Source organism: Chiloscyllium plagiosum, unplaced genomic scaffold, assembly GCF_037043375.1.
Source record: "Chiloscyllium plagiosum isolate Xiang-an unplaced genomic scaffold, Cpla_swu_hap1 HiC_scaffold_4, whole genome shotgun sequence".
Lineage (NCBI taxonomy): Eukaryota > Metazoa > Chordata > Chondrichthyes > Orectolobiformes > Hemiscylliidae > Chiloscyllium > Chiloscyllium plagiosum.
The window spans coordinates 24831855-24848045 of NW_028270142.1; the positions used below are offsets into that span (position 1 = coordinate 24831855).

At 39.5% G+C, this 16191-nt stretch overlaps 1 protein-coding gene across 3 annotated transcripts in view; it reads right to left on the reverse strand.

Annotated features, from left to right (window-relative positions):
* The window catches only part of csmd3b (CUB and Sushi multiple domains 3b), a 1935846-nt gene that overhangs the window by 695239 nt on the left and 1224416 nt on the right, over positions 1–16191 (reverse strand). For all 3 annotated transcript variants that reach the window (XM_087986040.1, XM_087986041.1, XM_087986039.1), the window contains 2 exons: positions 7491–7578; positions 6708–6832 (listed from right to left, as the gene is read on the reverse strand). In XM_087986040.1, coding sequence (XP_087842166.1) covers positions 6708–6832; positions 7491–7578 — 213 coding nt within the window. The remainder of the gene's footprint in view (positions 1–6707; positions 6833–7490; positions 7579–16191) is intronic.

The following is a 16191-nucleotide window of genomic DNA, read 5'->3' on the forward strand; positions in this document are numbered from 1 at the left end:
GGTGGAGTGGGAGGGGGAGTTGAAGTGTTGAGCCATGGGGTGGTTGGGTTGGTTGGTCCGGGTGTCCCAGCGATGTTCTCTGAAACGTTCCGCAAGTAGGCGGTTGGAGGAAGAGCACCTCATCTTCCGCCTAGGAACCCTCCAACCACAAGGGATGAACTCAGATTTCTCCAGTTTCCTCATTCCCCTCCCCCCACCTTGTCTCAGTCAAATCCCTCGAACTCAGCACCGCCTTCCTGACCTGCAATCTTCTTCCTGACCTCTCCGCCCCCACCCCACTCCGGCCTATCACCCTCACCTTGACCTCCTTCCACCTATCGCATTTCCAATACCCCTCCCCCAAGTCCCTCCTCCCTACCTTTTATCTTAGCCTGCTGGACACACTTTCCTCATTCCTGAAGAAGGGCTTATGCCCGAAACGTCGATTCTCCTGTTCCTTGGATGCTGCCTGACCTGCTGCGCTTTTCCAGCAACACATTTTCAGCTCTGATCTCCAGCATCTGCAGTCTCCTCCTGCTATAAAGATAAGGCAGCTATAGGTGTTAAAACGTTTGTGTGGGACCTAAGGATTATAACATCTGAAGATGTCAAAATTAAACTTCCAGATTGGATAGTGATCTCTTGAGATGACAAAAATATTGAGGGGGGGGGGGGGTTCACAAATTTTTTTTACCTCTGTCTTAACAATACTCAAAAATTCTGCTTTCAGTGCCTTCTCAGTACAACAGCTCCAAAGAGAAAAGAAAAGCCTTGTCTCTGCTTTAAATACATTTTTAAACAGTGATCCCTGTTTCTAGATATTTCAATATTCCTTGCCCCATTGAGATGCCTTAGGTCCTGATGTTTCAATCAAGTAACCCTGTACTCTTTGAAATTCCAGCAAATACAAGTGTAGCCCATGCAATTTTTCTTCTTAAGACAACTCCAACACCGCCCATCTCACCCCCACTTCTGGTGTTAGGCTCGTAAACCACCTTTGAACAGCCTCAATGCATTGATGTACTGCCTTAAATAAGGTGATTAGTATGCAGTATTCCAGATGCAATCTCACCTGCACCCCATATAATTGAAATACAATCTCCCTACTTTAGTATCCAATTATCTTCACAATAAACAATAACATCCTATTAATTTTCTTAATTACTTGCTGTACTTGTGATGTATGAACTTGGGCATTCAAATCTCTGTGTATCTCCGAGCTGTGCAATTTCTTACCATTTAGATAATTGCTTTTTTTCTATTCTTTCTGCCAAATTAGACATTTTCATATTTTCCCGCAACTTATTCCATTTGCCAGATTTTTGTCAACTCACTTAACTCATCTATAGTCTGTCTTAGTTTCCTTATTTTTGTGACATCAGCAACTTTGGCAACCCTAATTTCCATTCCTTCATCTAAGTGATTTATGTAAGTTGTAAAACATGGAGGCTCTTGCACAGATCCTTGCAGCAGACCACTTGTTACTTTTTGTAAACTTGAAAAAGAAACATTTATGCCCGCTTTCTGCTTTTTGTTAGCAGTCAATCTTCGAATCATGCCAATATGCTGCCCGCAACACCATGAGTTTTAATTTTCTGGAATTCCCTTTGATTTAATGTTTATTTAACATTATACTTGAATGAACAAGTTGTAGTCTGGTCTGTCTGGTTCAGTGGGTATCAACCAGATTCATGTATCATCTCCACATCCTTTAAGAGTTTCAATGTTGGATCTCGACATGTTATAGTGATGTGGCATAACCTTTGGAGGAGTAGATCCTCACTTAAATATGCATACATGGTTGCACAAAGTCCATATCTGATATACTTCTGAATAACAGAGAGCACTGATGGTCACTTTTTGTTATTCCTACAGCAAATTCTGGGCCTCTGTTTCTCAAAGTGTCACACATTTTACAATTTTAATGGGTAAAATTTCCCAATTTGCTTTGGTGTGTCCTACTGTTTATGAAATAGAAATAATACATTTGTCAAAAAAAGAAATATGTGAGAAACATTGAGACAAATTCAGTCAAGTTTTTTTTAGAAGGATGTAACTAGAAGGATAGATAAAGGGAAAGCAGTAGGTGTAATATGGAAAGTTAATATGCAAGATAAGGTACATGAATTGGAGGGTACATGAGACCTGAATATGGAAAATTGGAGAATTTTTAATCGTTAATGAACAGAAAGCAGTGAACGGTAATAGGTAGATCACTTTTCTAATGAGCAGGGTGAGATGAGTGAGATTCTGAAGGATCTGTGTGAAGGCTTTAATTATTTACAATCCACAGCAATGACATAGATACATTACTCACTTTCTATTTGTTAAAGTTTGCTGATGAAGAAGAGCGAGATGGGTGTGTGAGCTATGAGGAGGACACAATGATGCTACAAAATAACATGGAACAGGTTGAGTGAATGGACAACTAGGTGGCAGATGGAGTATAATGAAAAGAAGTGTATGGTTATTAACTTTGTTCATCAGAATAGTGAAGCAAGATATTTTTTAAAGACATGAAATATAAATGTAACAGGGTTGCACGTGCGTGTGGAACACAAAATCAGCGTGTGTGTACAATTAAGCAAGTTAGAAGACAAATGCATATTGTCCCTGATTAAAATGTACGAGGGTTCAAGGATAAGGGATAATTTACAAATATATGGAGCTTTGCTGAGACTACATCTAGAGTGTTCTGATCTCCATATATTTAAGGAAAGAGATACTTGCATTGAAGGCAGTTCAGCAAAGATACAGTGAATTGGTTTCTTGAATGAGAGGGTAACAGACCTATAATGGAAGGCAGAGAAAATTGGGCAAATACTCTCTGGAGTTTATAAGGATGAGAGGTGATTTCATTGAAATATATAAAATTCTGAAAAGGCTTAACAGGGTAAACACTGAGGTAGTGTTTCCACACAACAGAAATCTGAAACACCAGATTATAATCTCATGATAGGAGTTGAGGATTGAGATGAGGAAAAGTTCCCTCATGCAAAACTTTTGAATCTTTGAAATTCTTTTTCCCTGTAGACTTGTGATGTTCAAATGCTGAATCTGTTATTTTGTTGAATATATTTAAAGTGTCTCAGATTTGAAAGATGTGGGAGCAGGAAGGAGGTGGAGTTGAGGTAGAAGGTGACTATGATTACACTGAATGAGGAAGCAGTTTTATGCAGCTATATGGGCTACTCCTAAAGGGGGACACTGTTGTTTGTGATTCACAACGATATTATCTGAAATATCACGTACAGAAGAACTTTGATTATCCAGCATTCGATTATTCGAATATCAGATTATCCAGCAAGATCACAAGGTCCCGATGCTTGGCTAAACTATGTTATCTGGCATTCAATTATCCAAAACTTGTTTAACTGAACGAAATAATCCCCACCCGTGTCCTTCACATAATCGAGGTTCCTCTGTATATTGTTACAATAATGTATTGTTGTTAACATCTGATAGAGTCATAGAGTCATAGAGATGTACAGCATGGAATTAGACCCTTCGGTCCAACCTGTCCATGCCGACCAGATATCCCAACCCAATCTAGTCCCACTTACCAGCACCCAGCCCACATCCCTCCAAAACCTTCCCATTCATACACTCATCTAAATGTCTTTTAAATGTTGCAATTGTACCAGCCTTCACAACTTCCTCTGGCAGTTCATTCCATACATGTACCTCCCTCTGCATGAAAAAGTTGCCCATTAGGTCCCTTTTATATCTTTCCCCTCTCACCCTAAACCTATGCCTCTAATTCTGGAGTTCCCGACCCCAGGTAAAAGACTTTGCTTATTTATCCTATTCATGCCCCTCATAATTTTGTTAACCTCTATAAGGTCACCCCTCAGCCTCCGACACTCCAGGGAAAAGAGCCTCAGCCTGTTCAGCCTCTCCCCATTGCTCAAATCCTCCAACCCTGGCAACATCCTTGTAAATCTTTTCTGAACCCTTTCAAGTTTCGCAACATCTTTCCGATTGGAAGGAGACCAGAATTGTACACAATATTCCAACAGTGGCCTAACCAATGCTCTGTATAGCCGCAACATGACGTCCAAACTCTGGAGTCAGAGTATTGAGTACTCTGAAAGATAGAGCAGGTAAGAAAGAAGGATGTATGGCAGTAATGACCAACTTCTGTGTAATAACTCCCAGGTGATTACTTCTGTTTCTTTCTGTTGTACGCCTGCTCATGTTTAACTCTAGATATGTCCTTTATATTGAATACTGTCCCTGATAATTCCCCTTCCATCAAACCAGTCAATACTTGCAGCCTTGTTTTAAAGACTCAGAAATTTGTTATTTTCAAGTTTAGCATGAGCTCCAGCTACACTCCTGTATAGTCATTTATAAAGACTTTCAGCCTCTGGCTGTTGACGCTTCCAGGATCATGGCTGTTTCAAGTGACAATCAACACTGAAATGATTAGAGACCAAACAAGACAATGGCTTTATTCTATAAAGTAAACATACAGGGACACAGCCTAAGAGAGTCTGTTAAAAGTGCAAATTGTTTTATGCATCATTATAGATATTACAGATTGCTTGCTGCTCAAGCATGCTATTTATTACATTGCCGTAACACAAGATAGCTCTCCATCTGCTCACTCATCATGCATCTCTTTTATTCTCCCTTGGCCCTTGAAGCAGACTGTTCTGTATCTCAGAATGGTTAGATAACTTTTGCTGTCAAATCCATCCAGATTTGCATTATATTGAGAGGCAAACCCTATAGGGGATCCCTACGGGGCTGCATCCCTTCTCTGTTGGTGTTGCATAAAAATGCAACGCAACAATGTGAAAATCTAGCCTTCTTGCTTGACACTCAATAATAATTTATTTGACAGTATTCACCATATGTTTTATGAGAACGGGAGAGCATGGACTCATAAGGTGATGCAGGTCACTCCCCACATAGTACACATCATGAAATGGCTTGCCAGTTTATGTAGTCTATTGTCAGGCACTCTTTCACCCGGAACCTCCAATAAATGAAATATCGCACACATTGTGTTAACAACAATCATGCATGTTGTGTTAGGAACCAACATTCCCTCTGTGCTGCGTGACTATGTTGTTATGCCAGACATGGCATTAACTTATGGTTCTGGAAATCACTGCCATGCACACAGCCTCAGAGGTCCTTGCAGCCGGTAAGAAAATTAAACAAAACATTGTTGGTAAGCATTGAATGACAAATGACTTCGAGAAATAATCTGTCACAGGGATGTGATCTTTCCTGTGCCCTGTGAAAAGGTCTGTTGCTAGTTTCATCCCAGTGGTGATTGGACATTATGGGGATGTAGACATTCCTCTGCTAATAGACTTGATATATTCGGCAAGTCCCACACGCCTTCATGAGTAGTTAAATGTCCCGATCTATCTCAGAACAAAGGCAGACTTTGCAGCTGCTATTACTAAAGAACCTGTTACCTATGTATCAACTATCAGAAAGTAGTATTCACATCTGCTGGGTTTATGCATAGCACTGGCTTTGTGTTCAAGCTCAAGAAAAGCACTGCAACCTTTTTATTTGTTTTCTGGATTAAGGCAGCCTTAGAAACTTATGTTATCATGAAAGAAATTGCATTCTAATTTTTAAAAAATTAGTTGCTTTCTTGATCATTGATACCCTGTCTACATATCTATACAATGATTTGATACTGATACTGCTTAAAAGTACGAAACTTCTTTTGTGTTCAAATTCTCTGTTGTCCAAAGCGATTGTCCAGTTGTACTTCAGTTAGTTTACCAAGTATCTATCATCATATTTAAGTCATTTTTAGATGGTCACTGCAACTACCATGGTGTGACTTTGCTCCATTTGTGTGTGTTTACCTGTTGCAGAAATGCTGACATTATTTCCCATGACAAAAAAGCTGTGTATGGGATAATAGTGAGCTGTTACTTTATAACAGAGGAGCATGCTGCCTGTACGGTGTTATACTTTAAGTAATCTGAAGTAAGATGAAACATGGGATGCCAATGTCACATGTTATGAATCAGTGATCACATCATGAGCATATCTATTAAAGATATACTGACCATGAGACACAACACAACACCCTCCTTATAAAAATTCCAACGCCACTGACTAGCTTTTTCCCCTCAAGTATTGGGTCCCTTTGACCAAATTCAAGGAAAAAAGGATATTGTCTTAAAATTTTAGAAAAGAGCTGACATAGTATAGAAGAGTCGCAGTATTTAATACAAATTGAAAAGTTTACTTATTTTGAGACCACATTTCATCGGTTTTTAACAAAAAATCTCATTGTTCAATAAATAAGGAAAAGACATTTCAAATACATACTATGCCATCACATCTGTTTACATTTTAGGTTGCACCACAATCAGATGAACGAATTGTTCGGTTCATGAATTGTTAAAATTTGAAAACATTGTGACTGAATCTGACTGAGAAATTGCTGCATAAATGTACACATATCACCACATGTGGTGACTTAGAAAACTTCTTAGTAGTTATCCCTGCATTATTTTTAAGTTTAAGGTCATACATTTCTGAAATATTTGCACATTATGTTTCTGAGATAATATTCTCTACTATCTTATTAATCTTGAGAAAAACAATGCTATGATATGCCATTATATGGGACTGCTCATGAAAGTTAAAGAGCCAATCTGATGGAAACATTAGTGGAATATTGTAACATATTAAACGAGTCAGAACAATTGCATGAAATAGCAATTATAAGTTAATTTTCCTACCTTTACATACTGGCCGATGGTCGCTCCATGCTGCAAACACTTCAGCAATGGTCTGGCATGTAATACTTTTGGATCCTTGCAGAACAAAGTCTTCATCACAAGTAAATTGCACTGCTGCTCCAAGACTAAGAAAGAAATGGTGAGTAAAATATTAACTTTCGTACATGCAAACAATCTAATTAAAATAAACAACCAGTAACACTTTCAAAACTGAAGTCTATACCTCAAAAATAAATTGCACAGATAGTGCGTATTTCAGCATAAATTCTTGTAGTTTTGCTGAAAATTGAGGCCAGTAGCAGAATTATTAGAGTGGACTTGGTGAACCAAGCTGGATTGGTAATATGGGAAAGGATTTATCAGCACAGTTACTGAAATGTTACAGCATCAAAAGAAAATCATACATGTTTGCTGTACAAATGGTTCATGTATTTGATTTATAGATTTGGATTTTCAACAAGCGCCACGTGTCAGGACAAAGAGCACCAGCACAACCCGCCCACACCAATATGACCAGCACAAACACATCCTACAACTCAATCAATTTCACCACCAATGTCCTTCTCACCATACTGGCTAGTCCCAAACGCTGCAATTTCTAACTGTAGACATCAATAGGTGCCCCATTTACAAGCTAATTTTTATTTGAGATGCTGTAGAATATAATTGAATGGGGTAAAATAGGAGAGATGATGACATTAATAAATGTGCATACTTTTTCAAAATGTTAAATAAAATTGATTATCTGATTACAACTCATACATAAGTAAAAGAATTAATTACCTAAAATCAGAACCAATTCTTTCTCCATGCTCCGGTTCACCAGGATCTGGACATGAGTTAGATGGTTGCTTAATTCCTCCCTCATTCACTGCAAAATAATGTAAACAGAAGAACAATTTTTTTTTTAAATTAAAAATAAATCTGATTTTTCAACAGCAATTCTTATAATCTTATTTTTTTCTCATACTTTAAGCTGGGAAATCTTTGTTCCTGAAAATGGGGTACAAATATTCATACCGTTATATTACTGAAAAACAGCTGATGATGTTTACTTAGTCTTTCCTCAGTCTTACACTTATTTAGAGTGAAGCATTACCTCTTTTCTCAACCACACGATAGTTTCAGTAAATATACCTGTAAATGAGTTTAAGTATAAACCCAATTCATATAATCCATCTAAGTATGACAAAACATAATTGATGTGTAACTTTCAACCATCAGTAGTAAATTGTGCATTCCATAAAGTTATCATTGAAACAGAACTGAAGCTGAAGCACTTAAAACTTTGCTTTCTTTGTAACAAGTTAAATAATTATTCTTCAGTGAAGTGTTCTATCTTTATTAACATTTCCAAAGATGTTTCCTTCTTTTCACAGCAGATTCAGATTCACAACTACTGATTCAGAAAGCAGAAACTTTCATTTATATCATATGTTAATACGGTTTCAAAATATTCACAGCACTCAGTAATGTTTTTTGAAATGTAGTCACAACTGCTATGTAAACTAACACAAAATACTATTTGCTGAATTTGGTGTGTTGCAAATTGAAAAGAGGTTTGAAACAAAAACAGAAATTGCAGGAAAAGCTCAGTAGGTCCGGCAGCATTTACGAAGAGAAATCAGAGTTAACATTCCAGGCCCAGTGACCCTTCCTCAGTTAATTCTGATTTCTTGTCACAGATGCTGCCAGACCTGCTGAGCTTTTCCAACAATTTCTGTTTTTGTTTCTGATTTACAGCATTTCCAGTTCTTTTGTTTTTAGTTGTTAGCAAAGAGGTTAAATTGTTTTTGAATGATATGGATTGGGGAATGAATGTTGGTCACAACAACAGGAAAACTGAACTGGAAAGACAGGAAAAGTTTATCTCTGTCATGTGAAGTGAAAGGCAGCAATGCACTCCTTCTAATACTCAAATGATGTGTCACCTTGAATTCTGTGTTCAAGTTGTATTTGTACTCATTAATTTTCAACTCAGAGACAAAAATAAACTAAATTGTGATGACAATTTATAATGATTCATGGTGAAATGTGCTGTAGAAAGTTCTGCTGTGTCAAAGGAAGTCTCGCTTGCGGATAATGCATATCAATAACATGATGTGAACAGTTTCATTATCAGTCGGCAACATACACATGCAAATTTTAATATGTGCAACTGATAGATGAGGCTTTTCTCTAACAGCATGACAATAGAATATGATCTCTTGAAAATAGAATAACGTAGATTATCTCCAGCTGTACATTCATATAAAGGTGCAAAATGTGATTGTGTCTTTTCGAAGGTTAAATAGGCGGAAGGAAAGCTAATCTCAAAAGAAAATGCTAAATGAATTATCATTTTTAATTGGTTTTATAACTCTGAAGAATAGTGCTTCAAACGTCAATGAAATTTCTACACAGTTTGAATTTTGTCTCATTCTTGCCACTTCCTGTTGCATTCCTATGTCATCTGAGTTAACTTTGGCTATGGTGCATATTTAGATTGGTACTCTTGCTCTCTGCATAATTTGTTCCATTTACTCTTCGTTGACAGATTACACTTAGATTAGATTGGATTACTTACAGTGTGGAAACAGGCCCTTCGGCCCAACAAGTCCACACCGACCCTCCGAAGCACAACCCACCCAAATCCATTCCTCTACATTTACTCCCTCACCTAACACTATGGGCAATTTAGCATGGCCAATTCGCCTAACCTGCACATTTTTTTGGGGACTGTGGGAGGAAACCGGAGCACCCAGAGGAAACTCATGCAGACACAGGGAGAATGTGCAAACTCCACACAGTCAGTCGCCTGAGGCGGGAATTGAACCCGGGTCTCTGGCGCTGTGAGGCAGCGATGCTAACCACTGTGCCACCGTGCCGCCCTTATGTGCCACCCTTACATCAGAAATCAATACAATACTTACTCTCTTAATGGCTCAGGTTGTCAACGGCAAAGATAGCAGCTAGTTAGTCAGGTTTCTTGGCATTCACCAGATAAGAACATAAGAAATATCAGCAGGAGTAGGTTAGTTGGATTCTCGAGCCTCTTCCAATATCAAATAAAATCATGGCTAATTTGATTGCAGCCTCAACTCCCCTTTGCTACCTGCCACTACTAATCCTTGTCTAACTCATGCTGGAATATGTTTAATGCAGCTCATTTACCCTCTGACGTAGATAAATTACAAAAAGAAAAATTTCCTCCTAATCTCCATCTTAGATGGGAGGCAAATTTATTTGATTTAATTTGAAATGTGTCCTTAGTTCTAGCATACACTAAAAAGGGAAACTTCCTTTCAGCATCTACTCTGTTAACGTCCCTCAGAATCTCATTTGATTTAGTATGGTCACTTCCCATTCTTCTAAACTCCCATTAGTTTTAGTTGAGAGGGAGGTGCTGGAAATGTACAGCAGGTCAGGTAGCATCCAAGGAGCAGGAGAATCGATTTTTCGGGCATAAGCCCTTCATCAAGAATAGCATTCCTGATAAAAGGCTTATGTCTGAAACGTTGATTCTGATCTCCAGCATCTGCAGTCTTCGCTTTTTCCTCCCATTAGTATAAGTCCAACCAGGTCAATCTTTCCCCATTAGACACATACTAAGAATTAGCCAAGTGAAATTTCTTGGAACTGTCTCTGATGCAAATATCTCTATCCTGTAGGAAAACAAGGAGACCAAATCTGCCTACAGTACTTTTGGTGCAATCTCAAAAATTCCCTGCACAGTTGTAGTAAGAATCTTAACTTTTATACTCTAGCCTTCTTGCACTAAAACAAACATCCCAGTTGCCTTCCTGACATTTGCTTTATCTAGTTTATATGTAAGAATGAAACCAATACCCCTCTGTACGTTAGCATTCTGCAGTGTGTCCACTGAAATACTATTCTTTCCTTAGATTATCCTCACTAACATGAACAGCATTACATTCTTCCACATCATACTCATGCCTGTCTAATTCCCACTCACTGACTTCACTTACTTATATTCCTTTGCAGTCGACTTGGGCCACACTTTCGTGTCCTATCACTGGGTTGGGCTGATGGGGTTCGCATCATGTAAAGTGGGATTTAAGAATGGTGGGTGGAACCCAACATCAAGATTCCTGCCACTATTGCAGAAATTTTTGATCAGCATGGAACAATGGAGGTTCTGAAGCTCGCTTTAGCTGTTCAGATATTATTTGACCATTTGTTAGATTGAGGTAGCAGGACCAGTTAGTTAAATGCTGATGGGAACTGTGGGAGAAAAGAACATGATTTGAAGGCAGGACCATTTGACAGCAATTTCAAAAGGTGTTGCCAAATTCATGTATTATGATAAAGCAGAATGAGACATTAGGGTACGTTTGGGTTAAGGGGAGCATTTATGGAGGATGGGAGGTTGAGAGGGCTGGGCAACGAAAGGAACTCCAGCGGTTCCTTATGGGACAGTGAGGAAGAAACTTACGGTGCTGAGGGGAAAGAGAGTAAGTGGAAAAAGGATAGAATAGTGACGAGGATGTGAAGAGAAAGTTGAGGATTTTGTTTCTTAATTTATTCATGGGATGTACTTATTGCTCATTGGTTAGAATTCATTTCCCGTCCCTAGTTGCCTTTGAGAAAATGGTAGTGAGCTACCTTCTTGAACTGCTGCAGTCTGTGCTGTAGGTGGACCCACAATGCCTGTGGGGAGGGAATTCCAGAAGTTTGACCCAGTGACAAGGAACGATGATATATTTCCATGTCAGCACGATGAGTGGCATGGAGGGGAACTTTCAGTTGGTGGTGTTCCCTTGTAACTACTGCCCTTGTTCTTCTAGACAGAAGTGATCATGTGTTTGGGAGGTGCTGTCTCAGGATCTTTGGAAAATTTCTGCAGTGCACCTTGTAGATAGTACACAGTGCTGTTCCTGAGCATTGGTGGGAGTGGATGTTTGTGAATGTAGTGCCAATTAAACATGCTGCTTTGTCTTAGATGGTGTAAGGTTTCTTCAATGTATTTGAAACTAGACCCATCCAGACAGGGTGCAGTATTCCATCACATTCCAAACTTGTGCCTTGTAGATAGTGGACAGGTTTTGGGGACTCAGGTGGTGAGTTTCTGGCTTCAGGGTTCCTACCCTCTGACTTGCTGTTGTAGTCACAATATTTACACAATGTTGACAGTGAGGTATTCAAGGATTGTAACACTATTGAATATCAAGGGGAGATGTTGGACAGAATCATTGCCTGGTATTTATTTGGCATGTAAATTGCTTGTCACTTATCAGCCCAAGCTTGGATGTGGCTCAGATCTTGTTGCATTTAGACATGGACTGCTTCAGTATCTGAGGAATTGCAAAAGGTGCTGACCATTGTGCAATCATTGGAAATCATCCCTACTTTTGATATAATGCTGGAGGGAAGGTCACTGATGATGCACCTAAAGGTGATTGGGCCAATGAGGAACTCCTGCAGAGATGTCCTGGAGCTGAGATGACTGACCTGTAATAACCACGATTGTCTTCCTTTGTGCCAGGTATGACTCCAATCAGCAGACAGTCTGACTCCTGATGCCTATTGATTCCAGTTTTGCTAGAGCTCCTTTATGTCCAAAGCAGCCTTGATGTCAAGGGCTGTCAATCTCATCTAACCACTAGAATTCTTTTGTCCATATTTGATCCAAGGCTGCAATGAGGTCAGGAACTGAGTGGCCCTGGTGGAAACACAATCGGATGTTGCTGTATGGTTATTGCTGATCAGATGCTGCTTTATAGCACTGTTGATGACACCTTCCATCACTTTACCGATGATCAAGAATTGATTTGAATACAGGGCATACCTGGGCAATTTTCCACATTGTCAGGTGGATGTCAGTGTTGAAACAGTTTGGCTAGGGGAGTGGCAAGTTCTAGGGCACAAATCTTTAGTACTATTGCCAAAATGTTGTCAGGCCCATAGTGTTTGCAGTATCCAGTAACTACAATCATTCAATGATATCAGTATATGGAGGGACATACTGAAGACTGGCATCAGTAACACAGGGGAGCACTGAAGGAGGCTGAGATGGATTATCCACTTGGCACTACTGGCTGAAGATTGCTGTGAATGCATCACCTGATCTTTTGCACTGATGTATTGGGCTCTTCCATCATTGTTTCGGGGATATATGTGGAGCCTTTGCCTCCAGTGAGTCGTTGAATTGGTCACCACCATTCATGACTGGATGTGGCAGCACTGCAGAGCTTGAAACTGATATGTGGATTGTTGGATCACTTAGCTCTGTCTATCATTTGCTTGTGAAGCTGTTTGAAATGCAAGTAGTCCTGATTGGTAGCTTCATAAGGTTGACACCTCATTTTTGGGTACGCCTGGCATGCCCTCCTGCACTATCCATTGCATCAGAGGCGATTCCCTAGCTTAATGGTAATGATTGAGTCGGAGATACATCAGGCTATGAGGTTGCTGATTGTTGATGGCCCACAGCACCTCATGGATGCCCAGTCTTGTGTTGCTAGATCAGTATGAAGTCTGTTCCCATTTGACACAGTGACGTGCAACACGATGGAGGGTATTCCCAATAAGATAGTAGGACTTCATCTTCACAAGGACTATGTGACAGTCACTCTTACTGATTCAGTCACGGAATGGTGAATATACATTGAGTAGATTAGTAGGGATGAGGTCAAGTTTTTTTTGCCTCTTGTTGGTTCCGTCTCCAGCTGATGCATATACTGTCTAAAACATAGAACAGCACAGAACAGGTCCTTCAGTCCATGATGTTGTGCCGACCACTGATCTTCATGTATGCACACTCAAATTTCTGTGACTAGCAACTATCTTCTTGAGGAACTGGCCAGCCCAATTGATTTTGTCCTCAATGTCCATTAGAAACTGACCAGCACTCAACAGCCAAATCACTCTTAGTGGTAGACATTGAAATTATCCATCCAGAGTACATTTTGCATCTTTGGCACCCTGATCCAATCCACACCTGCATAAGTCCAGTCATGCATTGTTTTTTTCTCATGACATTTTCCATGTTAATTTGGTGTAAAATAAAACTCCAATTCAGAGCTGTATTATCAGATTAAATCAAATGTTCGGCTGGAAAAGAGAAAGTAATGAAAATTGACCAGATTTTGGACCAAGAAACAGGCTAAGAAGTTTAGAATGTTGAAATGTAGAAGAGTTTCAAACCGAATTCCTGATCATGGTGATCATGAGATATACATTACAGAGAAGAGGGTTGTAGTGAGAGGGGACAGTCAGAACAAGCAGAAACACAGAAAAGAGAATGGGAAGCAAGGTTCTGATTGTTGGTCTGAATGTAAATGATAAAGGTATGTAGGGAATTCAAACACAGTTTGGAGGACCAGGAGTCACTAAGATCAACAAGGGCATAAGTGATGTGTCAATAGGACTTAGATATGTTCTAATCAACCCGGTTAGAAATGTTATGGCATACCTCTGGAGCAGGTGGGACTTGAACCCTGGGTCTCCTAACTTACAGGTCAGGACCCTACCTCTCTGCTACAAGAGCCCTTCAGCAGAAAAGAATATAAATTAGAATATAGATGGCAAAGTTTTGCAAATTTACCACTGGCTGGAATAGTCGGGACAAGAAAGACTGAGACAGAGCTTAAAGCAGGCTGTTTGATATATCTGTAAGTCATTCATCTTTTTGACTGGACCTATGTGGGGTTATAAATTGAAATTTTTGAAACTACATTGAAGTGTTAGAATTCTGAGTCTCATTATTGCTGATCAGTACATTTAGATTAATAATGTTGATTTTATTTGAGAGTAAATACTTTGAGTCAGAAGATTATAGAGATTAATGGAGAAACATCTTGGTTTCAAAAATTTGATGGTGAAGCTGAGTGAAAAAGTTGGAAATCGGTAAGATTTGAGTTTAGTTGAAATCATAAGGTTTGTCATGAAAAGGATGAGAGAAAAAGTGCTGCTGCAGAAAGCAACATTGGTCTCAGAAAAGCCTGCAGTTTTGTTAAATGGAAAGGATAAATATCTGAAAATACATCCAAGGGAAGCACAGTCTGTCTATTTAAGATTAGCTATTCTTCAATAGTGTTCCGGAGGGAATATGGAAAGCTTGAAGTAATTACAAGGTATTAATCTAATTAAGCAGCTAATATGCACTCCTCAACTACATACACAAAATAAAAATGTCTTATGATCATGGTATGTCACAGCAGAGATTATCTCGTCCATAATATTTGTTGTCTCGGCTTCTTGGTCTTATACAAATCTCATATGGATTCTTCTTAGCTTTTAACATTGCTTTTCTTGTTTTCACATGCTCCATTAATTGTTCAGCAGCTGGTCATACATCCACACTGTGAGAGTATGTACCTAAATGTAGTTGACAAGTGATTCTGAGGGTACATGGGACAAAGGTCCCTTTCCCTTATTCGTTTCCCATATCCCTGCCATTACTTTGCTCAGTTATGCCTTCCTTGAGCTATCTGACTTCTATTATTCTGACTTAGAATCATAGTATCTTACAGAAGAGGCCCCTTGGCCCATTAAGTCCATGCTGCAACTACTTACACGAGTTCCATTTTCCTGCATTAGTCCCATAGCCTCGAATATTATGACACCTCAAAAGTGCTCATCCAAGTACTTTTTAAAGGTTGTGAGGTTTCCTGCCTCAACTACCTTCCCAGGGAGTACATTCCAGACCCTTACCACACTCTGGGTGAAAAGCTTTCTCCTCAAATTTTCTTGAAACCTCCTGCTTTATGACAAGGTACCTTTGATAGAGAGTGTTTCCAAATCGAGTCCCCTTTAAAATTGTGCTCCTGTTATTGACTCGTTGACCAAGGAGAACAGCTGCTTTCTATTCACCGTCCATTCCCCTTCATGACCTTTTGCATCTCTAACAGATTCCCCCTCAATCTTCTCTGCTCCAAAGAAAGCTACCTGAGGTTACCCAGTCTCTCTTCATAGCTGAAATTCTCCACCACATTGTCTTTCATCTCCTCCAATGCAAATACATCCTTCTCATAATGCAGAGACTAGAACAGCACACAGTACTCCAGCTGTGGCCTACCCAAAGTTTGGTATAGCTCCAACATGACCTCCACACGCTTGTAATCTATGCCACAACTGATAAAAGCAAGTGTCCCATTCACCTGCTTAACTACCATAAGAACCTGTACTGCCACCTTCAGAGATCAGTGGACAAACACCCCGAGATTCTTCTGTCCCACTGAGCTTCCTAGTGTCTTGGCATTCACTGAGTACCCCCTTGTCTTTTTCCTTCATCCAAACTGCATCACTTCACATTTATCAGGGTTAAATTCCATCTGTCACTGAACTACCCATTGATCAAACTGTTTATATCCTCCTATCACCTCACTCTCAACCACACAGCCAATTCTTGCCTCATTTTGCATTATGCATCATCCCTCTCACTTACATTATTTGTAAATATCACAAACAATCAGGGACCCAGCACTGATTCCTGTTGCACGCTACTGTACACAAGGCTGTAGTCATGCATCAGCCTGGATTA